This window comes from Abrus precatorius, unplaced genomic scaffold (assembly GCF_003935025.1).
Source record: "Abrus precatorius isolate BTA unplaced genomic scaffold, Abrus_2018 Scaffold8, whole genome shotgun sequence".
In the NCBI taxonomy this organism is placed as follows: domain Eukaryota; kingdom Viridiplantae; phylum Streptophyta; class Magnoliopsida; order Fabales; family Fabaceae; genus Abrus; species Abrus precatorius.
The window spans coordinates 6,238,791-6,266,283 of NW_020874428.1; the positions used below are offsets into that span (position 1 = coordinate 6,238,791).

At 30.7% G+C, this 27,493-nt stretch overlaps 1 protein-coding gene across 2 annotated transcripts; it reads right to left on the reverse strand.

The window, feature by feature from the left end:
• Positions 1-5,575: 5,575 nt before the first annotated feature.
• LOC113845940 lies at positions 5,576-14,575 on the reverse strand. 2 transcript variants are annotated; one of them, XM_027473672.1, is made up of 16 exons: positions 14,423-14,575; positions 13,085-13,487; positions 12,783-13,008; positions 12,448-12,693; positions 12,234-12,349; positions 11,591-11,689; positions 11,397-11,484; positions 10,337-10,566; positions 9,252-9,433; positions 8,816-9,015; positions 7,965-8,297; positions 7,759-7,860; positions 7,267-7,564; positions 6,420-6,568; positions 6,062-6,346; positions 5,576-5,835 (listed from the first exon to the last, which is right to left on the reverse strand). In XM_027473672.1, the coding sequence occupies exons 2-16, from the start codon at positions 13,381-13,383 to the stop codon at positions 5,626-5,628; spliced, it is 3,063 nt and encodes a 1,020-aa protein (XP_027329473.1). In that variant the 5' UTR covers positions 13,384-13,487; positions 14,423-14,575; the 3' UTR covers positions 5,576-5,625. The 2 variants fall into 2 exon arrangements, with proteins under 2 accessions (XP_027329473.1, XP_027329474.1); XM_027473673.1 differs by lacking the exon at positions 14,423-14,575 and having other exon boundaries at positions 13,085-13,208; positions 13,330-13,415.
• Positions 14,576-27,493: the final 12,918 nt, after the last annotated feature.

Here is a 27,493-nt window from a genome sequence, read left to right on the forward strand (position 1 = left end):
AATTTTTTTTTTTGCTTCGCACAATCATTACACTCACCCTTCTTTACCCATCTCATTGCTAACTTGAATTTCATATTATTTACTTGCTTTAACTACTCATGCTATGGATGTGGGAGCATCAACTTGGTTTGCAATGAAAAAGAAAAAGAAAGACAAAGAAAGAAGGGAATAGAAAAATTGCGACCCATCTTCATGACAGATCCTTGAGAGTCAACAGATAGTTCAGTCAACCTTTTAGGGTGAGTAGAAAAAGCATAGTTGATGAGTTATTAACTCATATAGTAAATTGAATGTTTCTAGCACTTTTCATTGAATAAATGATCTAAGTTAATATAATTAACTGAAAATTTAAATAGAAAGATATTATTCTTGGAATGCACTAAATTGTTCAATTATTAATATTTTGTAGTTTTTTTTTTAAGGTTTTAAAAGAGTAAGTTGCAATTGAATCGAGTGGAAGGAAGTGAAATATTACAGGGCTAATTTATGGACACACACATAGCTGATTGTGGAGACACAAATCTGACAGAATATATAAAAATAGAATTTTTTGCTAAAGACATCACCTTTTTCTTATACCTTTTAGGCACAGAATTTTAGATTTTTTGTACATCTTTTATGTATGAATGTTATTCAGTCATTTCTTCTTTATAGGATTTTGATAGGAAGTAAGGTTATATCTCTTCATTCTCTTTACTCTTTAATGAAACAGTGATTTCCTACATTTTATATTTCATGTAATTTTCTTACAGCTAAACATGATGTTTATTTCTACAAAATCTATTTCAATTTCTTCTCTTTTATTATTTCTGCAATATCTTACTAATTTTATTAGGGCTTGAGGATGGATGACTTAATTCTTAACTCATTGAAATAATATAAATCTAAGATATAACTTAGTTTACTTCTATTCTAACTTATTTAACCCCTAAACTTAATGTTTCTTAGCATTCAGAGTTGATAAAGAGAATCTTCTAATTGAAACATTTGAATTATTATTGAAAATGAATTAAGTAGCTCATTATGTGTTACCTAGAAATAGGAATCTTTAATGGTGTAGTCACTTTGATTTCTAACTTAATCTTAACCTTTCCTTGATTGCCTAAAGAATTAGGAACTGGGAGTTGGTTTAGAACCAATTAATCAAGGAATTGATATTAGGTACCAAGAAAATTTGACCATTAGATTAGTTGTATTTTGGGTTATTCATACTTTTTACAAAGGGAAAGAATTAAGGATTCCTAATTCAATATATTAATTATTAACTGTTTTGTTGAATTTACACTCATTTCTATGCTACAATTTATTTGTCATTTTATTTTAGTTTCTTACACTTAGTTTTATTCTCACATTGAAGTAATACTTAAAGTTTATGTTAATTTTAATTAATGGATAATATTTAATTTTTTGCATTGAATTTGTACACCGTTTATCACCCAACTAGAGATATTCTTGTTTGTAGACAATAAAATTTAATTGTTATTGCAAACGATTTGGTACACTTACTAATTTGTTTATCAATAGTGCATCAAGCATAATGTTTGTTTCTAGTAAAGTACAACATATAGCCACACTGATCAACGGCTCCAAGATTCTAGATAGTAGTCAAATGATTGGAAGATGTTCTAGACTAACGTAACCAGTACCTCTAATGATAGAAAGCCCACTGGTTACTAGATTATGCTAGCAACTTCACAGTGCGCATAATAGAATTGCATTTTTTCAGATTGAATTGGATAACAAAAAATCTTAAATCTAAAATTGAATTTGACCATATAAATCCATTGTAAACTAAAATTTTTAAAATATTGATCCAAAACTCATCCCAATCCACCCGCTACACAGTTTGTTCTTCTTAATCGGTGCGAGTTTGGCCAGATTGTTACGGTATGTCTACCCGTTACATGAGCTATTAGCACAAAAATAATTTTTAGGTAAACTAAAAATGACTTTTTATATAAATTCTCCTATTAATATAAATTCAGTCAATTTAATAAGTTGTCACATTTTATATTGATTAATAATTGATGTTTTTACATCAATTTTATTAACAAATAATATAAAATCTATATATCCTACATCAGTTTTACTAACAACTGATGTAGAAACTAATAATTTTCTACATCGATTAGAAAATCATTGTTCATGTAGAGATTTTACATTGGTTTTAAACATAATTATATAAAAATTCTATTTTTTTAATATACTTTTCATTTTATATTATATCTTAAAACTTAAAATCTAAATATAATTTAGACACAGCAAAATATATATATATTATAATTATAATAAAAAAATAGTATGTACAAATGAATATTTTTATATAAATTAAAATCAATTGTAATGTCTAAAATATTTTGAAAAATTACTAATATGTAAAACAAAATTAGCCCAATATTTTTAATCTTCTCTTTTGGCATTGGATTGCCATCTTTAAATATCTACAAGTTTAAATTACAAAAAATATTAACTTTAAATATTATAAAGTTATAAGTAATAAATATATTTATCAAAATTTAGGAATTAGTAATAGTGGTTGTGATGACCATTTTTATATGTCTCACCACATAATATTCACACCTTCTACTCTCTTTTTTTTTGTTGTGACTAAAAGAAAAATAACAAGCATTTAATATTAGACTATAATAAGTAATTTACTTAAAATTAAAAAGAAATTAAATATTGAACAAAAAGAATAGCTAAACATACACATGGGTAAATCTATATAGGTTTTTTTCTCGTAATATGTTTACCCACCAACACATTGTATGCTTTCATACATCTATTCAGGGTAAAGATATCATAAGAGTGAATTAGGTGACCATTTGATTACATATAACATATAAAATAATTTATAACAAGTATACTTATATACTTACACATCAATAATGACTTTTATTTCTTTCTTGGGCTTATTCCACACGAGCATAAAAAGACAACTTCGTTACATTTAGGACAAATTATAAACAATTGTCAATGGCTCCTACAAACCAAAATGGTCATTAGAGAAAGTAAAACTAATTATATGAAAATGTTCATTAGCAAAACCTTACCCATAATAAAATAGTTAAGGTATTAATGCTTGATTCCTTCACACAACCTTCTTTGAATGCATATCTGGATAGCTTCACACTTGTTCCTTAAGCTTTTAATTTGAAGAGAGTAAAGAAATCCATACAAAGCATTCATACCTTTTGAAAATGAATGTTGATGTAGGTAACTACAAAATGGTCATATAAAATTAAGTATTGGTGCTTTAACATTTAATTAACATATCAGTAAAAAAAAAAACAATGAACTTATATTAACCAAAATTGAATAACTGAAATGCAAATTATTTCTTTACTCATTGTAATTTTTAAAATGTCCTTTTGTGTCAAATATAATGGGATTGATGATGCATTACCAGTTATTTTCAAACTGTACTTGCAAGGGTTCCTTTCCTAACTTCATTGCTATTAGACATAAGCATTCGAGTACATCAAGTTGGAGCACCTAATATTCTTTGTAGTTTTACTATACAATTTGATGTACTTAATAGATATTAAATTTCAAATAGTATATATAAGGAATCATTAAAAGAAAGTATACCTGATCAATAGAAAATTGAATAAGGGATTTCTCTCATTATGCTAACCTCCTCAGTTAGCATAGGGACAACAAGAGTATCATTATCTTCAACTTGTTCAACCATTACTCTAAGTGAACAATCATCTATTTTTTGATGGCCCAACTTGTGCACTGAGTCATATGTCACTAGCTACAGAGAACCCTCTACAAACAACTTACACTTATGATTGACAACATTCTCAGCTAGATCCACTGGGGTATAACTCCATTTGGTGTTGATATGTTTTTCAGGATGAGAGGCTTTAGGAACACAAGTTTGGAAATTTATATTCCCTTGAGAGAGACCTAACAAGACAAATTCCTACCAGCTCTCAAATCGTATTTGATCTCTTCTTTAATTGTCTCCAATTCATCGCATGTAACTACTCCTTTCTTTTTTGGGTACTTAGTTCAAAGTATTGTCGAATACCCACATCCCTTCCAACAATAGAAATATGATCAGGGTGTTCAAGTTGACCAATAGCAGCAAAAAGAATGTCATTATGTCCAACAAGTGTAAAGTTTCTATGTGAGTTTTGCTCTAGTAACATATCCTACAAAAATATAAATAGTTAATAATTAAATTAAAAAATTATTTTGTCACATAAATAAAATAAATTAATAAACAGCTAATAAATAAAGAAAGAAGTGATACAAAATTAATGTTTCATTAAATAATCACAATTTTGTTACTAATTACGCGACTCTCGTTGTAGGTGTACTCTTCTAACTTATTTAGATGTGTTTTCTTTCTTTTTTCGTGACATGTAGGTGGTAATAGAGGAGAAACAACATTAAAAAGATTAGATTGAGAGGCTTGAGAAGATTATAGGAGGGAATTAGGGTTAATACTTAACATTTTATATATTTGGCTAAGTTCTCTCTATAGTCATTAATAATTATATAATCATATGAGTTGCTCCACAACTTACCTATCGAGAGTTATATTTTAAGATATGACTTATAGATAAATATATAACCTATTATTTCTCGTAGGATTGAGAGATCAAATTTAACAACGTTCATAATAAATAAGTCTTTAACAAGTAAGCTTAAAACTCTATTATAATAATTATTAATATTTTTAATTATTTTTATTTTTTTAATTTTATATAATCTTGTTTGAATAAATTTTTACTTACAATGAAGTAACTAAAAATTTAAGAAAATAAAAACCTAACTCATTTTTAGTTTTTAAAAAGTTTTTTGTGGATACTTTTATAAAATTTTGATTAAGATAAAGATTTCACTATTTATTTTATGTAATTTCATATCTTATGTTTTTTACTAAGTTCATAGTTCTTTTATAAGTTATAATTATTTTATTTTTTTGAATGGACAAATTTTTTTTATTTGAATATTTGAGTAATATTATATTTCAATTTATAATTTTTTTTTCAAAATTCTTTTTTATACAAAATAAAAGATTTAAAAATTTAATATAAATATTTATGTTACTCAAATAAAAGAATCCATATCAAAGTACTGATATTCTCTAAAAAGAAAGAAATTCATATTGTTGTCAACTTAGTTAATTTGTTTAGGTAAGTGTAGGTAGTATTAACTTTTTTAACAAATATTCATTAAAGAGAAAAGAATAGTTCAAAAACTTTTCTTTGAAAAAGTTATTTTCTTTAGTGAATTTAATTATTATAAAGTTACTACATTTTTTAATAATTGTTTAAAATTTTGATGGGATTTGAGCATGAGATTTACCATGAAGATTTGATCCTATTTGCTGAGTCGCTGATCATTACAACTTTGTTACTATATTTTAGGAACTTTTTTTTTTTAATTGTTTGTTGATAAATCGTGCTGAGTTTCACAAATTGAAATGTTCTATGCTATTCGAGAAAAGACCAATCACAAATGAAGTATCGAATGCGCGCACTCCCAGCTTCGGTCCATCTCACTTTGCAGAAATAGAAGAGACAAAAAGATGAGGAAACTAAATTTTTTTCTTTCATTTCTTTAAATTGCTGCCTAAATAATGTTACAAATAACTAAATCAACAAATCATTGAACTGTCCCGTTGGCTGTGGTAGCACCATCATTGTTATCTGTCCGACCAATAACAAAATGATCAACAATTTTGACTGTATGTACTGGATCCTGGTGGGCAGTGGCAGCCCTCCATTTGCTGGGAAAGCTTCTCAAATGACTCAATTGCTGTGGATGTTTCGTCTCTCCGTCCCACTCAGGATCAAGTTTCCACTCCTTAGGAACCTACAAATTGAAATTTTCAACGATGATTAATATAATCTGGAGAATACTAATTAAATTCCACCACAAAAACCAAACATTAGTGGCTACGAAATTTAAAGTTTTTCTCAAACACGAAAACAAGGTAGTCATGATACCAAGAGAAAATCTGTGTCACTCTGTTCTTGATGCTTTCACTAATTCAATACTTAATATGAAATAATAGATTTAAATCAGTGATAGTTTCTACCTTATCCACTGCCAGAGTAAAAACTTCAAGATCACCATCAGAATTGATGTGAAATCGTGTGAATGATTTGTAATTAGCTATCCGGAGAGATGAAAAGGCTTCGTCAAAGTGTAAGTGAAGCCAGTTGATGCAAATGTACAAGTAGCTCCCAAACACTAAGGAAACAACAGGGGTCGAGAAGACCCAAAAATAAAGGAAGACAGAAGCATAATATATTATAGCACCCCCTCGTGAAAGAGACTCTAATCCATTCTTGCAAATATTGCTCCGAGAGACAGCCATGACCTGAGAAAATAATCTCCATGACAGTATCTATTGTGAGAAAAATCAAAACACAAAATCCAGAGAATTCTCTTACCTCTGGCACATCAAAAGCTGACATTAAATATTTGATGCATGCTGGATAAAGTCCAAATGTCCATTGTTCAATACGAGCTCTGAGGCCAGTTGGATCAGGAAAGTGCTCACTTTCCACTGATCGATACCACTGATACAAAGAGTGATACCCTGCGTTACACAAAAAAGTTGACATTATAACCCAAAATATCATCATCACTATTCACACACGCAATCCCACATTACGAAGCATAAAAATCCTTTTCCATAACTGTGACGAGTAATGGCAAATAGTAACTTGATCATGTGTCAAACTTCACCAGATTAGGAGTCATGTCCATATCACCACCAGAGCTAAGTTCTATCAGTTCATTATCAACCTACTGAATCTAGCTTCCAACATTGAAATGAAACAAAAAATAAATAAATAAATATAAAATGTGGAAGTTTATATTTTATAAGCTCTATAGCTATGAACATGCCCTAAAGGATGTATCAATATGATGTGACTGACCAAAATCTGGCTGCAGGTTACATACGATAAAGACCTAATTAGTTTGGTGTAGATGTAGCAGTCAGCTGACAAGGCAATACAATTTGTCATAGTTTTCTGGACTTTCAGGAAAAATGACAGCATAATGCTACATCAGTGAAAGAGTGCCATGTAAACATCAATTTGACAAGGGGATTTAATTGCATTAATTTCAAACCTACGACTGCAATTAGAAGTGGGGACCAAAATAAAAATTTCATGAAACTAAAAGGATTAACAGTATAACAAAGCCAAAATGTATTGTTTACAGACTTAGGAAGAAAAAGTTATAAAAAATTATATCAATACAAAGCATTCAATAGATAGTAAAACAGACCTGAATTTGCCAGCAACTTATGTCGGATGCATGTTTCAATGCCTACTTCAAGAAGCAACATAAGAATCAGAGCTGCAGCAAGGTGAGCAGAAACATGAAGAACTCCAATTATTGCTCGTTTCTTCCGTGACAATTTTGGTGGAACAAAAGAATATGCTGCAATTAGTAATAGTATAGCTCCCACTAGTGACACACACGAGTGCTGCAGAATATATATAAATCCATTCCACACTGTACCAAGGAAACTCTTTACGTGACCAGAAAATGTATCATCTTGGAGGATGTGATTCAGCTCACACTAGAAAATAAGTAAAAGAAAACAGTTGCATCTTAGCGACAGTTGATAGTGACTTAACAGATAAGCAAAATGCTATTCTCTGCTTACTCTATGGACCAACAAGAAAGAACAAGAATCCAGTGGCTCAAAAACCATAATCAACATTGAGATCATAAAAAGAAACTAAAAAATAGCAATGATATGGAGGAACTCACTTGTGGAAACATTGAGAAGACAAGCACAAAATATATAATGCCACCAATAAAATCAAATTGCCAGTTCTTCTTACGAAATTTCAGGATATTTCCCAATGCAATCTGCATCAAATTTAAAGATGTGTTACACCATAATATGCAAAACAAGGATTTAGTGCTTAACAGTTAAGAGAGGGATGACAAGCAATTATTAACATTCATCATACCCTGCTTGAATCTTCAAATGAAGGATATGAAGCCTTGCATTCATAGGAAACTCCATTAAGTTTTTTAAATTTACTGAAAACATGGGTAGGATGTAGAAATGCTCCACCACAACCATTAACAAGAAGATGATGAACATGAACAGGCCCATCTGACTTTACATGAGAATGACGCATGTAATGATGCAAGTCCCCAGCCATACGCAACTTACATCTTCCTCTCAAATAATCACAAATCAGGTGAGACACATTCTTTCCAGTGGCATCATTCCAATACCAGTCAGTGAGCCAATTAGGTTCATGTGTCATAATGATCACAGAGTCATCCTCTTGAACCTTAATACAGAACAGTGACGAGCAGGTGAGCTAAATCAGTACATAGGTCATATCACATAATTGAGGTTTTAAGATAAAAAGGGTCCAAAGTAAGATCCAGTAATAAAAAGAACAGTATAACAAAAACAGAATACCAAATATCTGCTAATCAAAGCTTGTTTTGTAGAGCAGGACAGAGATTTATAAGCAACAAGTTCATAATTGAAATTTGAAACAAAGCATCTATATAAGCTTAGATCTGGGAAATAAGTTGTTCCCAAACATTCACTTAGCCAAGCATGACACTGTCAGTTATTGCCAGAACATTTTCTAATTAAATAACCACATTCTATAAAAAATCACTGCCCATCTCAATCTTTGTCCTGAGACTTGACATGCTGACCTTTCAGTGATTCTACCATAATTGACAGTATAACTGAAACAAATTTTGCCAAGAACACAGTTCCTTTAAAAATGTGAACAGAATCATTAGTGAACTTCACCATTCATAAATATGAAGAAACAGATAGAATATTTACCTTTTCTTTTACCAGTTCTGAAAAGAACTTGAATTGGTACACATCAATATCTCCATGAAGGGCAAGATCAAGCCCAAAAACCCACCATCGTTTAGGGAGTTGTAAGGCAAAATAACTCTTCTTCTGAGGCATGAGCCATCCACCTAACCAACTTCTATGACATATATACCTCATAAAGGTCTGGAGTCCATCAAACCAGTCTTTCAAGCAACAACAATAACAATTACTACATTGTATTGGCATTGGGCATAAATACAAGATTTAAAAATCTTTTAAAAACTGAGATAAAGTAAAATGACCAAAATAGCCACAATAATCACTGGAACAAAAAAAGCTATATAATAGCTACAGAAGGGCAATGTACAGTTATTCAATAAATACCATGAAAAATAACAGAAGGAATTTGGTAAGGCTTAAATGAGGAGCTAAAACTAACCATGGTTTCCAGGAATAATAAAACACTGAGGTCCATTGTACTGTTTAATTGGAGCCCCAAAAGGTACCTCAGGCTTGTTCACAGCTATCTGCTCTGCTTTATACCAAGGAGGAGGTTGAAGAGCGTACTCAAAAGGAACAAAAAGACGCCTTTCATATGTGAATGCTGATGGATTTGGATACCTACAACAGACACAAAAATTAGTCATTGCAGAAAATAAATATAGCCCACATAACATTACAAGAGAGAGAGAGATTTATAAGTTAAAACTGCAAATGACACTACACAGATTCTTTAATTCAGTTGAAAAAGCAGTTTTGGTGTCCCACAATAAGCTAGAAAATTACAAACATGTCCAGCAAATATGATTTTCACAGAAGTCCTACTAGTCAGCCATCTGGTCAATGGAAAAAGGGTGAAGCAGAAAATCAGTAATTAACATCATAGCATGCAAAGACCTGAAATTGGTAGAAACCAAGCCGCAAATACTTTCAAAAGGGTGGTAGATTTGGTGGGATAATTGCAAAATCACAGTCAATAATCTAAAAGCTTGAGATGAAATTCACAAGTTCAAGATAAATATTCTATGCTTCTACTATGGGGATTTATAATTCACATGTTCCCAGAAAACAAACAAAAAGTAAGATACACAACACTTGCTAAAATACTCCTAATTTCCTAGCATTCAAGTAGAAGTTGAAAAATTGATCCCCATTGATATAACTACAAAATGCAAAATCCAGTAAAAAAGATACATTTTGCCTTTAATATGTACACCATTACTGAAGCAAAAAGAAGTCGGGTATTGTTCTAGCAAGTTAATGTGTAATATAAAAGAGTACATGATGGCATCTGGTCATAAGCCCTCAACAAAAAATGTACAAAAGTGTGGACAGGAGACTCAATTTCGTTTATCATGATTTTGTTTTAGACCTAGGAATTCAAAATTCTCAATCAAGAACATCATTAAATGGTGTCAACTGACTCAACTTATCATTCCCAGAAAGCTTTCAAATAATAAATAATAATTAACCAAATCATGTAATAATAGCCATGAATACAATAATTAGGTGCAGTCAACTTACGCAAGATCACCCCCAATAAGCAGCAAGTCCCCACGTGGTAAAGTAAGCTCAGAATCATCTTTCAGTGTCCGAATGAAAGGCTTAGCAAGTAGCCGTGCAACAGCATAAGATGAGTTTCCACCATCACCAGTATCAGCCATAAAGTCAAACCAAAAATCATCTTTCTCAGTAAAATGATCATATAGAAGGTCACCTTGTTGATTTCGATCACTAACCCTAGTCATTGCTGCCTGTCAATGAAAATGAGACTTATTATATTCTGGAATACAAGCAAAACAATATTCCTGTAACAAGACAGAGGATGAATAGAAGGCAAACTTCTTCACATCATCATAGAATAATGTGTCTTAAAAGTCCCACTTTCCTTGCTGTGTAGTTAGTGAAAATTATTCTGATATTAGGATAGTTGATTAATATGGGTCTGATGCTAGGAAAGTTAGTGATTACCCTTTACTTAGTTCAGCCAAGAGTTTACTGTAACATACAGCCTTCTAATTTTCTCAGTCATTCAGAAATGATATTTTCAGATCTTCTTTCAACTATGCATGATCAACATTCAGATAAGAATTTAAAAAATGCCCTGTATGAAGACTCATTATGATTTTATACATAAAATTAACTACAAAGACAGCTAAAAAATGGTTCAACCGTAGCAAGCTACACAGAAAGTGAAAATCTGCACAAAACAATTTAAATCTAAATCTGGAGACCAGAAATTATACAGTACTCAGAATTTTAAAGGCATTAATGATTTGTGAGTGCACAAATCCACAGTTCAGGCCTTGATTTTGTTTTATTGTTCTTGGAGAAAACAAGACCAGAAACAAGGTCATGGGCAACAATATCGAAAACTACTTTCTACAATCCTATTCACATTGCCCAACATCCAATTTGGATTAACTAAGCCCCTTTAAAAGGTATGCAAATATATGCAGTGACTGTAGTTGTATATTTAATACAACAAAGTGTATACAGTCAGCCAAGTATATCAGGCTATAAATTTAAATGACATGTTGATAGAACATTGTAAATAGTGGGCATAGGAAAATAAAAATATTACCTGCATCATACGCATATCAAAACGCCCAACAAACACAGTTACTGATACCAGCAGGTCAAAAACTGTTTTGAATAAATCAGCAGATGTTCTGCATAATTTAACGAGTGTAACCACACATTCAAAATAACCTTCAGCACCCCCTTGAAATATACTAAAAAGTAACTGGGAAACATAATATAGTTATATATACATACCCCGAGTACCAAGGAACCATGTCCAAAAAATCAGGCTTCATCTGCTTCTTCTTCAGCTTCTCATATTCTTTAACAGATAATGGGTGAGTGAGAGCCCACCTGCATAAAAACAAAGATATTAAAAGAAAATGTTGATACAATGTATTATTAATGTGATGCCCCCCCATAATAACTAATTGTTCATTGTGCGCTGTTATGCCAAGGGCTCATGGCACCATTGCACATTGTTTTATGGAGAGAGATATAGTCCAAAATAATAGAATTGCAAAAATAAAACAACTAATATTCATTACCAAAACAGACTAATAATACATAAGAAAACAAAAACTTTTTTTCCTGAAAATTACATTGCGATGGCTGGAAAAAAAGAAAAAGAACATTGCGAAAAAATTTATTGCAAGAACTGTAGATGCAAATTTTCAAAAATGTTCAACAGCAGTCATTTTCCAAGAATAAAAAATGACATCACATATTGACTTAGAAATTAGAGGATATTTTTTTTCAGTGTCAGTAATTTCCATTAAAATTTAACATCAGAATAGTTTTATACTTTGAAACATTAAAAAAATTACTCACACTATGTGGAGGAAGATAACAAAGTTTAGCACAAAATAAGATCAGGTATAAAGTACCTACTACTCACCCTGTCGACCTCTCCACCACATAATTCGCAATGTAAAGCCCAATAAATGTAGCCCAAAGTGAGTAGATGGGAGAAATCTCATCTGATGAACCAGGACATGATCCATTGCAAGCTATCTAAAACATAAAGATAATGTTGGCATCGTACCATCTAAAGAACCACAATGAAAATAGATATAGATTTATGAGTTAACGCAGCAGACAGTATTAAATACCTCGCCATAAATAACCCACTTTGACAAGAGAGGATAATCACTTGCAGATCCAACTGGAGCAAACCAAGATGAGCAAACCTGGTCTTTCAACTCATTCATGCGAAGAAACTTAGCGAGCCATGTGTTTCTATCCTCTTTCTTCCAGAAAGAAAACCAGTTAGAATTTTTTCGGTCAAGTGGTCTCTCTCTTAACATGGCTCGATTGCCACAATGACTATAAAATACACAGCATGCCACGCTAAGTACCTATTATTTATTAAAGAAAAATAAGCAGCATAAAAACAACATTTCTTATTTTAAGGACAAAATTACAAACAATCATCTTTCAAACTTACTGCACAGTTTTGTAGAATGGTCAAGATCTCCGGTCTCTTTCCAGCCACACGTGAAACAAAGCCAATATACCAGAGGCCAAGAAATATAATGTGAAAGACAAGAAGAAATAAGATCGAAGAGACATATATCGTCAAAAACAATGATAGACTCATCCTCATATCCACCCCCATTGACTGAAAGCTAGGAAGATGATACACAGCTGCCACTAAAATCCAGGCTATGTACCTGCAGAGTGGACACCTAATTATTTCAAATTCCATAAAATCTTTCATAAAGAAATAAATTTGTCAAAGCAACTCACCATCGACTGAAATTTGAATAGCTCGGCTTGAATGTCTTGCCTATAAATGGTGAGGAAAAGAAATAAAAGAACCCAAACAAGCAGGCATACATAGACCACCATTTAATATTGTTGTCTAATTTTTCTACAAGAGTCTGTATATTGTCAGATGAGATGAAAAAGAGACAACCCACAACAACAGCAATTACAGCATGGCGTGAATGCTCGTGAGGGTAAGGATAAGTGTGGGTTAGAATAGTTCTAACTGTCTCCATTTTGAGTGTATCAAGAATGCGAGCAGACTGCTTATTAGAGCCCATTTGAATCAAACAGGACAAAAATCTAATATAATGTATCAAATTTCATGCAATGAAGTTCACTTTAGGAGTTCAAGAAAATTATAGAGAACAGCACCAGCAGAATCCTGCACAAGAAAAGAAAGAGAAAAACAATAATATCAGTATTAATGGCAACAAGGTAACCACATCATTGACACCAAGAGGAACAATAATATCCTAAGCTAAGCTAAGAATGAATTTAATGTTCAATTAAGTAATGGCATAATGGCCAAGCATGGAACACAAAACAACAACAAAAATTTAATGAAAAGAACAAAAACAAGATTTAATAGTCATAATTACCCAGGACTGGCTCAGTAAATCCTAGTTCAAATCAACTGAAATTCTACAATTGTCGTTTTCCTATTTTCATGACTCACGTTCTCCTCCAACACTGACAAATTCCGTCTCACTTCTTTGCTACTCTCATCCTTGCCCTTTATCCTTCCTTCCATTTCCCTTATAATCGAATTCCTTCACACTTTCATATCCAGACATTTTCACATGCGTATGAATAGGGAAATCATCGTCATTATTAAAATAAACAAGTATATGAACTGGAGGAACCGGAAATGTGAGTAATTCAAGAGAATAATGCATGGTTAAGAAAATAAAAATTAGTTCCTATTAAGCAGTTAATTGAACTTCGAAAATTAGTTATATATTAGTTAAACCAATCAAGTTTGGTAAGAAAACGAAGCCCTAATCTTAATTTATCGTCATTTCATTTATTATTACTCTTTCCTTTGGTTTTCGTTTTCCTTATCCTACAAGATTGCGGCAAGATAATCGAAGAAAGCAATATAATCGGAAACAAAATCTTCAAGCTACAAAGATACGACGCGAAGCAGAGGAAAAACAAGAATAGATAACAACCGCAAGAAAAGCAAAACCAAACGCGAAAGAAAGAAAGCGTTGGAACCAAAACGCAGATACAGAGAGACAGCAATCACAAACGACGTTACCGATGTTGAAACGACGAAAATTAAATAGAAGGAGAGAGGGAAGAAGAAGAAGGTACCTGGGATCGCAAGAGAAGGCGGAATGGAAAAAGATCACATGTGAAGTGCGTGCAATATAAGGAATTAGGAAAAGAAAACTTAACAGGGGCATCTCACTCAGACCCACTTGGCATCTGAGAATGTCTGCGAAGAACATAGCAACGGCATATTCTTTTTAAAACCATTTATTACATCTTCACCCCAATCCTCAACCCAAATACGCAACCAAACCCAGTTTCTTCTTTATTTCACACATGCGCCACACCCCTCGTTAATTAATTAATCTTCCTGATTAAGAAATTAATAAATACTTTTTTACTTTTGAAATTTGAAAAATGTTAAGAATCGCAAATAAAAAATGTTATGAACAAAAAAAATATTCATTAAAATATATTTTATTTATAATTCTTTAATCTGTTTAACTAAGTTACGGTATCGCTATTTATTTTCCAATGGCAAATAAGATTCACGTTTCAAATCACGCTTTCAAATCGCATTCAAAGTTTCCGCGGCTTCCTTCCGCGTCATTCTCACAACATGCGTATTGCAATTTCCATCACCGTCCTATTGACTACAAAGACCGCAACTTGCAGGACCGTTATCCTTGGGCCTATTGGACCCCTTCTTCTATCATAAAACCAAGCCAAGGCCCATTTCTTCATAGACTTCTACGACCCCCAAGCCCAGGTCAGTACATGGAATGAACAGAAAAAAAAAAAAAAGGCCGGTGCTGGCATCACAAGTGAAAAAGCAGAAAGGTTAAAAACAGCAAACGCTTTCTACCAAAAATAAAAAACAAAGGTTCAGTTGTACCAAAAAATCTGTGATGTCAACGCACACTTTAAGAATCTAGGGTTCGAGACAGGAGAGTTAGATTTGGTATCTTCGAAATGGTTACTTTGTTTGTACTAGATTTCAGAATCCCTGTGCATGCTTAAATTACTTGTATACCCTCGCTACTTGCCACCCGGGAACTTGTAATTTGTGGGGCTTCTGCCCTTTGCAATATTATAACCAAAAAACGCACATTTGATTCTAAACAATAATGAATCACAAACATTTAACATCAAGTTTAGTATAATTAACTTTCAATTATTTAAAATTAATTTTAACTGTAAAATTTTATTAAAATAGGTATTTTTTATTAAAGATATGACAACTAATTTTCTAACAAAAATCTAATTTATCAACTTTAAAAATCTATGATTATTTTTAGGATAAAATTTTCAATCATTTAAAACTGCATATTTCTTCTCATAAAATAACAATGTCTAGTTTTATATGATTATTATTCTTAATTCATTTGGAAAAACACTAGAAAAAAGAAAATTAACTACATGAAAATAAGTAATACAAAAATTTAGTACGTTTTCAGACTAAGTGAATATTTTACAAAGAAAAACATAAATAATTAAAAATAGAATTATATTTATATTAAATTTTAAGATATACTTTAGATATTCGAATATTAATACAACCTTAAGACAATTTCCTTTATTACCGACTTCGGCACCTTAAAAAAGGATAACGAGTGCAATGGCATAGAATTAAGAACGACATTAATCAAAGTCACCCTACCTTCAATCGATAAATACCTATGCTTCCATGACGCTAACCGCTTTTTAAGAGCCTCTAACACACCCTTCCATGCACTAGGCTTTCTCGGGTTAACACCTAACTGTAACCCGAGATACTTTAATGGGAAACTACCAATCTTACAATGTAGGAACTCCGCAGCCAAGTTTTCAAAGTTATCACCAGTGTTAATCCCCAATACAAAAGATTTATGGAAGTTAATTTTCATACCTGACATTAATTCAAAGCTACGCAATACTGCTTTCAAAGTCCACAAATTCTGCACCGAAGCCTCTCCCATAATCAATGTGTCATCCGCAAACTGCAGCAAAGAAATATCTGGTCCCCCTTCCCCAATCATCACACCAGAGAACAACCCACAAGTCACTGCCTTCCGCATAAGAACTCCTAACCCTTCCGCTACCACAAGAAAAAGAAAAGGGGCAAGAGGATCCCCTGTTTTAGGCCCCGCTCAATATGAACCTCCAATGTAGGACAACCATTAATCAAAGCTGATAGGCTTCCCCCACACATACAAGCTTCCATCCAACTGACCCATTTGTTTGAAAATCCAAAGCTATGTAACATAAACAAAAGATATCCTCACTCTATCGAATCATACGCCTTCTCATAATCAAGCTTTAACACAAAACACCTCTTATTATACCTCCGCACATAATCAACTGCTTCATTAGCCACAAGTACACTATCTAACATGTTCCTTCCCGGGATAAAGGCTGATTGTTCTTCTGAAATTATTGAATCCAAAACTCCTTTCAACCTATTTGCCAAAAGCTTGAAAACAATCTTATAAAGACAACCTAATAATGAGATAGGCCGAAAATCAGATATCTGTTGTGGGCAAGACACTTTTGGAACAAGTGCTACAAAATAAGATAATAAAGACCTAGGTAGCTTTCCATTTCTACAAAATTCAGTAAGCATACCCATCACTTCTTCCTTGATCACTCCCAAAAACCTCTTAAGGAACACAAAATTGAAACCATCAGGCCCCGAACTTTTATCACCCTCACACTCCAAAATCATCTTTCTCACTTCCTCCTCCGAAAAAGCATTAACAAGCTCCTCATTCTGTAGAACAGAGACTCTTGGTAAATTATTAATATCAATAGTAGGTCGAAGCCAACTTCTACTACTAAAATGAACCGCAAAATAGGACACCACACCTGTTTTAATCTCATTAACCTCTTCGACACATCTCTCTCCAATTTGGAGCGCATATATATTATTTCGTCGCCGCCTCCCATTAACACATAAATGAAAGAACTTTGTATTTAAATCACCCTCTTTCCCCCATCTCACCCGAGCTTTTTGGGCTATGAGACTCTCTCTATTCTTCCTAGCCTTCCAAATATCACCCACCAACATTTGTTGACGCTTCTTCTCCACATCGGAAAGTTCTATCACAGAATTTTTATCATCAATCAAACTCAACTCAGTTGTCAAATCAGAGATCACCTTATCAACATTTCCAAATACCTCAATATTCCATTTTTTCAATGCAATCTTAACATTCCTTAACCTCTGGCTAGCTCTCTGGGCAGCCCATGGAAGGGTAATATCTCTTTTCCACGCTTCCTCCACCACCTCCACAACTTCTTTATGAGTCAGCCAACAATTATTAAATCGAAACGGCTTCGGACCTCAGTTAACCACTTTGTGCTTAAGAATAATGGGACAATGATCAGACACATCTCTGCTCAGAACCTGAATAAAACCATCTCCCCAGTAATCAAGCCAGGAACTAGAAACAAGGACTCTATCCAGCCTGCTCATCATAGAAGCATCCCCTTTTATCCATGTAAATTTTTTACTCACAAGTGGAAGATCCACAAGTTCCATTTCCTGAATGAAAGAATTGAAGCCCTCCATTTCAGAGATACCATAGTCTGCCTGACAACCCTTCCTCTCTGTCACTTGTCTCACAGCATTGAAGTCACCCAATATACACCACATAAATTTGCCAAGACCCCTTCTTGTCATGAGCAAATCATCCTATAACTTTCTCTTCTTACTTAGTCTACACGATGCATAGACATTCACCACAACACATAGGTTTTCAGTAGCCAATACCTGCAAGCAAACACCCAGGAATCCAGTACCAGAAAAGGAGAAAAGTATTTTACATTTGGAAGTATCCCAAAGTGAAAGCATACCCCCACTTCTGCCAATGGAAGGCAAGGCACACCAATCAAAATTCACAGAACCCCATAAACGCGTACATAAATTACTATTACATATTTCAAGTTTTGTTTCCTAAATCGCTAAGAACTCCAGACCTTCAGAGCGAACAATCTCACACACCTTCTTTTGCTTTACCGCACTCCCCAGCCCTCTACAATTAAATGAGCCAATCTTCATTTAGTATCAAAGCGAACCCCATATTCTTTCGCAATTGTTCTATCACGTACCTCCATCTCAATCAATTTCTCTTGAACCTGCTCATCATTCCCATGTACCACCAAACCAACCTTTTTGCCAATGTCTAGTAACTTCGATGCCATTACCTCATCATTACAATCTGTAGCAACCATTCGCTCCCCCACCTCCACTGAAGGATTGGAAGGATGCGAGTTGTCGGAGCTCTTGGAAGCATTAGCTGAGATTTCATCAGTTAGCGATACCTGTCCTCTAAGTTGCGATGACATTGACGCTTCTTTATTATGATTCTTAGGGTTTTTTCGAGAAGGTTCTATGAAAACTGCGCTCTTATGTCTCTTCCCTCCTTCATTACCTCGACTACCTTTCACAGAGCGTGCCTTCCAAAGGGATTCACGCACATTGACCCTCTCTTTCTCATTTTTGGATTGAACTGGATCAACTTGCATTGTCCCAATTGTCTTCATATCCCGTGTTTCTGGATTTTTCTAAATCAATGCATCTAATCCAAACGGGTCTGACAAATTCAATCTATCTCTTACTATTTGGACTCCCCTCTCCACATTTTCAGAAGGCTCATTTACAGCATCACAGATAGCCACCGTCGGACCCATAGCATCCACACCACTAGCCCCCAAACCCTCATCCACCAAACACCCTTTTGCTGTAATGGAAGGGTGTTAAGGATGGATCTAAAATTCCCTGGGTGAAATGGAAAACTGTATGTAGACCGCGGAAGAATGGTGGCTTGGGCATTAGGAATGTGCAGTGGTTTAATTGGGCGCTTCTTGGTAAATGGTTGTGGCGAGGTGTTAACTGTTCTAGTTCATTGTGGGTGCGGGTGTTGGAATCTAGATATGGAAGATTAGCTTCTTCTCTTCAACGTTCATCAGTTCACAACAGATGTTCTTTGTGGTGGCGTGATTTGCTGGAGGTTATTCATCAAGGGAATTCATGGGTGGATGAGAAGTTTGATAGAAGTGTGGGTGCAGGTTTACACACTCTTTTTTGGAGAGATAAGTGGGTAGGAGGGGTGCGATTGTGTGAAGCATTTCCGCGATTATTTGCAGTGGCGAGAAATGTTGAATCACGTGTATTGGAGAATGGTTTTCATGATGGCACTAGATGGGTTTGGAATGTTAGTTGGCGAAGAGGACTCTTTCAACATGAGATCTCGAGCTTTAATCTTTTGTTGGAGCTTGTGGATGAAGTTTCTATTAAGTTACTACAAGAAGATAAATGGGTATGGAGGGCAGATTCTTCAGGTTGTTATTCAGTGCAATCTGCGTATTCATGGCTATTTGAACTTTTTGGTGGTCCTAATAGTGTAGATCAGTGTACGGCAGATGCCTTGCAAAGGCTATGGAGAGGGAAGGTCCCTCTTAAGTGTCTGGTTTTTTCTTGGCAATTGTTGTTGAATGCACTTCCTTGTAAAGGTTTACTGATTGATCGTGGTGTTCAAATTGATGATATAACTTATTGTTTCTGTCATGGTTTGGAGAAACTTCCCACTCATTTATTTTTAACGTGCTCAGTTTCATCTCAAATCTGGTACTTTACTGCGCGTTGGCTTGGATTCTCACTGGTTTTGCCTTCAGATTTATCGACTCACTTGCTTTTTTGGGTTGGTGTTGGCTGTAGTAAAAGAGAAGGAATATGCTTATTAATTATCTGGGTAAGTACAGTGTGGTCTTTGTAGTTGCATAGAAATAGAATTATATTTTTCAATGGTGTTTTGGATGAGAGGGAAGTCCTAGATTCTATTATTCTGAGATCCTGGAAATGGTTTTCACTTGTTAGTAAGGGAGAAGCTATTATGTTAGCTGATTGATATTTGAACCCACGAAATTGCATCTGTCTTAATTTTGCATAAGTATATTTTTGCTTTTTATTTCTCTGAGTAAGTAATTTTTTGTGTATATGGGTTTTGAGTTCCCCTTGAACTATTTTTAATAAGATTTGTTTTGCCTATAAAAAAAAAAAAAATACAACCTTAAGACAAAGGTAGTATAATAATCAGGCAAAACAACTTTATTGATCCAATGGGAACAAAGGTGGAATTCGCCTCCCTCTTTCCCACAAAATTTTCTTGAAAAACTATAAACAAAGTCTATTTTTTATAAAAATGAAATGAAATTATTATGTATTAATGTTAAAAATTTTAATAGTATCTTCAACCAGAATTAGGAATCCAAACAACTTTTAGACCTAATTTTAATTAAAAAATTTAGTATATTCTCTCTTCATTTTATATTTTATTTTAAGTTAATCTTTTAATTATCCTTTCTCATTTGACTCTAACTTACAAACGTATTTTAAATAAATTATCTTTTATAAAAAGAATACTAACTCTATTGAAAAATGATCGTTCATAATCCCTTTTTTTATTGTGAACTATAGTGAAACATGCTACATTTTAGCAAAATTTTTAGTTGTTTCTATTTTTTTCCTTTCTTCTACTTCCTCTCACCCTTTGTCTATGCTTCATGAACCATTTCTTTTTCCTAAGATGTCATCCCTCCGTTCATCGTAAGTATTGTTAAAATATCAAATTTAGGCCTAAATTTCAGCACTATCAACTTGAATTCTTGTAATACAACTTAATAAATGATAAAATATAAAGTATTAATTCAACATTTAAAATGTCATATTTCTCTTTTTTATTTTAATTAGAAGGTATATAAAAAATTCCATAAACCTTTGAAAATAATATAATTCATAAATCATTTTAAATTTAATGTTAATTTCAAATGTCATAAAAAAAAAAGTTGAAGACTAAAACTGACTCACTTAAATGAATGTACGATGTTTCTTTCATATTTTAAATACAAAGCCTCTCCTCATGATTCAAATTAACCACAAGCCAAAAGAGAAAAATAGGTCATAAAGGAGCAAATAAGCAGCAAAAAGATGAGGAAAAAAGGAGGAGAGAAAAAAATAAGACAATAAAAAAATTATCAAAATTTACTATGTTTTCATTAAAATTTATTAAAAAAATAAAGAATAAAGAATAATTTTTTAACAGAGTTAACATTTTTTATAAAAAAATATTTATTTAAAATACTTTTATAAGTTAAAAGAATCAAAATAAAAATATATATATTGAAAAATAAAACCAAAGTAAAATCAATAATTAAAAAATTAAATTTACTAATTTTATCTTTAAAAATTTTTTATTACTTTAAAGGTTTAAAATAAATTAAAAGTGTATTTTGTAATATTTTTCTTTTATCAATGTAATAAACTCTTTTAAGTAGACTACGAAGACTATAATCGAATAACCCATCACGCCTAATATTTTATGTTAGTAAATAAATTTAAACTTTTAAATATAATAAATTATGTAGTCTATATTTATTTAAATAAGAGGATTTAATTATATATATATATATATATGAAAAAGATTTTTTCAGATTAATGTAAATTTAAAAATTCTTACATTTAATATGAATATTTTATTTATTTAACTTACATCTAATAATTAATAAAATAATAAATTACAATATATTAAATATAAATTAAATGAAAGATTTAGATTAAATGTAAGAATTTTTAAATTTACACTGATATAAAAAAATATTGTCATATATATATTTATACGAGGCAGAATCTTCTTAGATTAAGTCTAAAAATTCTTACACTTAATCTAAGTTTTTCATTTAACTTAAATCTAATGGGTTATAATTTATTATTTCACTGACCATTAGATTTAAGTTAAATGAAAGGTTCAGATTGAGTGTAAAAGTTTTTAAACTTACACTAATGTAAGAAAATTCTTTATATATATATATATATATACAAACACACACAAAATATTACTATTAGTATAAAAACTTAACGTATGTTATCAATAAATCAAAATATTAATATAACAAAACACACTTAAGTGTATATAAATCCATAATTTTTATATAGTAAAGTACACACTTAATTTTTAATTTAATTTATTTATATAATTATATGCTCTAAATTTAGATTTAAATTTTTATATTAAAAACATTTTTATATTTATGGATGCATAGAAATATATCTACTTCCCTTAATAGTAAATGTTGAGTACTTATTATGTTTAATAATTTTTTGAAACAGTAAATGTCATGAACATAATTATATGTCAAATTGCATTCAAATAACATTAAATATCAAATATAATAAAATGACACTTTAATAATTTTTTTCCAAATTAACTAACAAATTACATGTTAGTTCGTGTATATATATATATATTGCTTTAATAGTTGCTCCATTAATATATATAAATTACATTTATTTTTTATATTCATTATTCATCTTCACTTTTTTTTCCTCTTCAATTATATCATTCATTATTAATTTTTTTATCTCTCTCTTGTTCCACCTATTTCGCGCACTATTTTAGAATCTTAGCACAAAATTTTCTATATATAAAATATAAGATGGTATGCACAAGAATCTTCATTTGTTTTGGATCTAACCCGCTGCCATTGCTTTCTATCTGCAGACCCTACCATCTCTGCCAACATCACATATCGAAACCCTGATTTATCTTTTTTAAATTGATTTGACACCATAAACATTAAAATAGTGCTCATCGCTGGCACCCAGGTCCATTCTTCCTTCGATGGTTCCCTGGCTTGAGGAGCCAACCCCAAGTTTCCATGAACCTCTATTGTTTTCTTTAATAATGGACAGAGAAATGACCTTCAAAGTAAATTCACATCATCATATTCATTTGACTAATAACTTTGATTCTGGGTTATTATTATATTTTATACTAAAGACATAAGGGTCCACAGGGATCCTTGTGGGGTTCAGAAGTGTATATACCTTCCTTTTGCTAGCAATTGGTTTTACATTTCAGTGCGCATTTGTTGAAGATCGCTTACACTTTTAGTAACATATCTTGACATTGAAGGGGCCAAGGAAATGATCTGCTACGGACTCTTAATTGTCTGTCTATTTATTTAAGACACTGAACTCAATATATTGTTTTAATAAACTGTAGATAATCTATTCATTCACCCCGCACCCTGCAGAATATCTTTCCTTTTTGGCATGGTTATTGCTTTTAATAATAAGTTTCTAATTAATAAATAAATTATATTAATGATAAAATGCATGTTTTTATTTGTTTATTTAAAATTTAAAATTTAACATTTTTCAATAAAAAATATATTAATATTTTAATGTGTACAAAATTTACACAAATAGAAACACTTTCCCAAAAGAAAAAGTGTTACGTATTTATGCTAAAATAATGGAGTTGAGTGGTAGGACATTATCATCTCGAGGCAACGAAGGTGACGAGTTTTACAACTTAAAAACTCCCTCTACAAAGCTCTAGAGCGTCATAGAAGATGCTTTGGTCAAAATATTACCCCACAAATCTTTAGTTTGATCTTCGTCATAATAACGTAATGAGGTACGTAATTTAATTATTAAGTAAAGTCAAATAGAGGAGTATGCTTATTTCATCAGAATTAATAAACCATAATGTTAAAATATAACTAGTGGAGTAGTAGTTAAGTAAATCAACATCATTTTCCTCATATTCTAAAAAAATCTAGGATGTGTATCTATGAACGAAGGCATATGCTTGCAAAGTATATTGTTTTTAATATGTTATAATATTATATATCAAGTAAAATTTATGTAGAATTTATTTAATGAGACAGACAATTTTTACCTAGTAATAATTTTTTTTTTAAAAACGTGTGTTATTAATATCGTTCATAAAAAAAAACATTACAAAATAAACTTACTCATTTCAGAAATTTATCCCTTTGTATTTAGAAATAATAATAATAATAATAGTAGGTAAAAACAAGTTACTGGGCGTTAAATGTTACATCATTCTTTCACATTATTTTTTCATTTTAATACAATTAAATTGCAATCCTTCCTAAGGAATTTACAGCCTAATCCCTAATGGTTCCGATTCCAAAGAGTACTCGCACAATCATAATTATCTGAGCAAATTCTCATTTTTTTTTTTAGTTCATACTTAGAGTGAATTATTACAAAATATATAGTCTAATAACTTAAAAATGATATATACACATTCAACATCCGTTACTATCATTAGGTTCAAACTTATACACTATCATCATTTAATTTTTTTTATAAAATAAAAAATTAATTAATTTAATGGTTGATTTGAAAGTTTTTGTAAAATTTTATATAAAAATATAATTAATAATTAATAAATATTAAATTATATTACTATTTTAATAGATATTATATTTTTAAAATATAGATACTTATGAAAATTTAATTAATATACTCAAGTGTGTAAATCATATGAAATTTGATAAGCATATTATAAAGATAATATAAAACAATGGAATAGTTAAATTAGTTTTATATTTTATAAAAATTAAATATCCAAATTTATTAATTTTATTTATGTTGTTCTTACACACCAATTAAAATATATATCATTTGAATTAAAATATGTAAAATTTACATTTAACTCACCAATTTTTACTGATTTATTATTGTGATCATGTACTTCCGCAAGTTTAGCTCCAAAAGTCACAATTTGCTTCTTAATAACAATGTTAAAAATATATTCTCTAATACATTTTTTGACACATTTTTATTTATTTATTAATTTATTAAAAATTATAAAAATATAAAAAAAATTATTAAATTAAATTAATTTTTTTAATTTTATTAAAATTTAATTAATAACTAAAAATATATTAAAGAGTGTTAATAATATTTTTCTCCCTCTAAGAAGCTATAATTACAGTGAGAACAAAAGGTAATCCAATCTAAATTTACTTAAACATAATAAGAAATTTGTACTAATAAACTTAATAGAATTATTATACAATGAATTTATTTAATGAAATGACAACTTATTACTTCAACTGTATTTATATTTTGATTAAAAAATGTTTAAATAAAAGTAAATTTTTACGTTTATACTGCTACGGAAAAAAAATTTGTATATTATGGCCAAAAGTAAATATTTTTTCTACCAAGCCTTGCTCATTACTCAGAAAGGAATATCATCTTTCTGAAATTAGGTAAAAATTAACACTGAAATAGTTATTATTTAACATATAAATTTTTAGGATAAAAAATTTAAACAGAAGTATTTTATGACTTCTTCAATACTCATATAAAATGACATGATCTAATAATTTATCAAATCTTATCATTATAATTTAAATTTTTATCTAAAGTAGGGTGATGGGTTAAGAAGCATTAGGATAAGATAATGTTTTCTATTACCTTATTATATATATTTTATATTCTTTTAAATATTTTATAAAAATAGTAGTTAATAAAATTAATTTTAATATTTTTATAAAAAATATTATGTGAACATTTTTAATAAAAATAAGTTTAGAAAAAATATATTTTTTAAAAATATTTTAATTATTTTATAAATATAATTTAAATTTTTTATAATTTATTGTCTAAAAATAAATTTTAATTGTAAAAATTATTATAATTTAATATCAAAATTTTATATTTAAATATATATGTATATATTAAATAGTCAAAAGATAAATAAAAATATATTTTTTAATTATATTAATTTTAATAAAATAATATTTTTTCATTTAAATATATTTTATTTTGTTATATTATTTTCTGTTTATTTCAAACATTAAACATAATGATATAATGTTATTTAATTTATTATCTTAATGTATTTCAAACATAAAATAAGACAAGAGTTCATCATTTTGTTATCATTATCATTTTATTATTTTCTATTATATCATATTCACTAAATGAATCTTAAGCAGTTGATGTATTTGATTAACTCAGTTAACACATACACACATATTAAGAAAAAAAATAATATAAAAAATAAATAAATTTTATCTCATAAAAAATAATTTATTTCTAATTTATTAAAGATATTTTTATTTATTTCTTATTTTAACATTTTTTTTGAAAAATTTCCCACACTGAATAGACTTTATAGTCTAATTTGCCACTGACTTCAAACATGTAAATTCCACCAATTTGGTTCAGAAGACTGGCACAGGAATCCCCACGTTGGTTCTTGCTATGTGGGCAATTTCCTTTCTGAAATTGCATGATTGCAAACTGTTCTCATAACAATTTATACTCTCTCTTTTTTCTCGTAACAGTCGAACACTAGACATACACAGTTATTCTAATAGAGATTTAAAGAGTAATTTGTCGTTTTGTATATGAGAACTAATCGCGAGTTTTTGTTGGTAGTCTGTTAATTTTGTTGTTTCATAATAGGGTCGGGGTGAGTGGGGGGAAGAGAAGATGGAGAAGCAAAACCATTGAACACAGACCAAAGATCATTGATATATGAAATCACTATTTTCAACCAAACAAATTAGAAATGAGAAAATCTAGGTATATATTTAATTTTAAATTAATTTTGTACGTCCATTTAAAAATGGGTATTGAACTGAAGTTCTAGTTCAAAGTGTGTAGGACACTTCTTCACCATGGTGGACGTGAACTATGATGAATGATATAGTTACTTCCAATAACTTGACTCTCTCACAGTGATCAAGTTAGTGCCGCCAAACAAGTTGGAAATTTTGAAGTCTGAAGTGGGATTCGGACCAGAAACGTCTCATCACGCTAGACATAGTGGGAGTGTGTAGTCGTGTAGCACTGTTATTGATGAGTGAATTTTGCCAACTGCACAAGACATATTGTAGAGCACACCATGCAAAAAAGAAAATTTCAATAGAAACCCTGTAAGATACTCTCTCAGTTGCACCAAAAGAGACTTGCACCCAAAAGTGAAAGTACTTCCTATAGGATTTGTAGTCAAATAAAGTATATTCTTCTGTTTCTTATTGTATATAATTGTATTTTTATCCCATCATTTTAAATTATGAATAATTTTAGTTTCTTTTTTTCTTTTCATTTTATCAAGTTAGTTTTTAGTAAATTTAGTGTTGTCATTCATTCTCTTTTATTTAAAATACTCAAATTTTAAAAGTTGACAAGTTAAAAATTTGATGAATGATTTTGTAGGATGTTAGACTAGGGTTTGAAGATGAGAATTTTTAAATTTTATTTTATGTTATTTTGAATACAGTTTGATGATTAAATTAGTGAACTGAAGTAAAATAAAGTCTAAATTAATTTAATCATTTTAACTTGTAAGATTTTTTGAG

Coding starts and splice junctions, on each gene's coding strand:
- LOC113845940 (XM_027473672.1), bottom strand. CDS start 13,383: ATGGGCTCTAATAAGCAGTCTGCTCGCATTCTTGATACACTCAAAATG. Junction 11,690..12,233: donor GTGGTGGAGAGGTCGACAGG/GTGAGTAGTAGG, acceptor GTTTTTATGCAG/GTGGGCTCTCACTCACCCAT. Junction 9,016..9,251: donor TATTATTCCTGGAAACCATG/GTTAGTTTTAGC, acceptor GTTGCTTGAAAG/ACTGGTTTGATGGACTCCAG.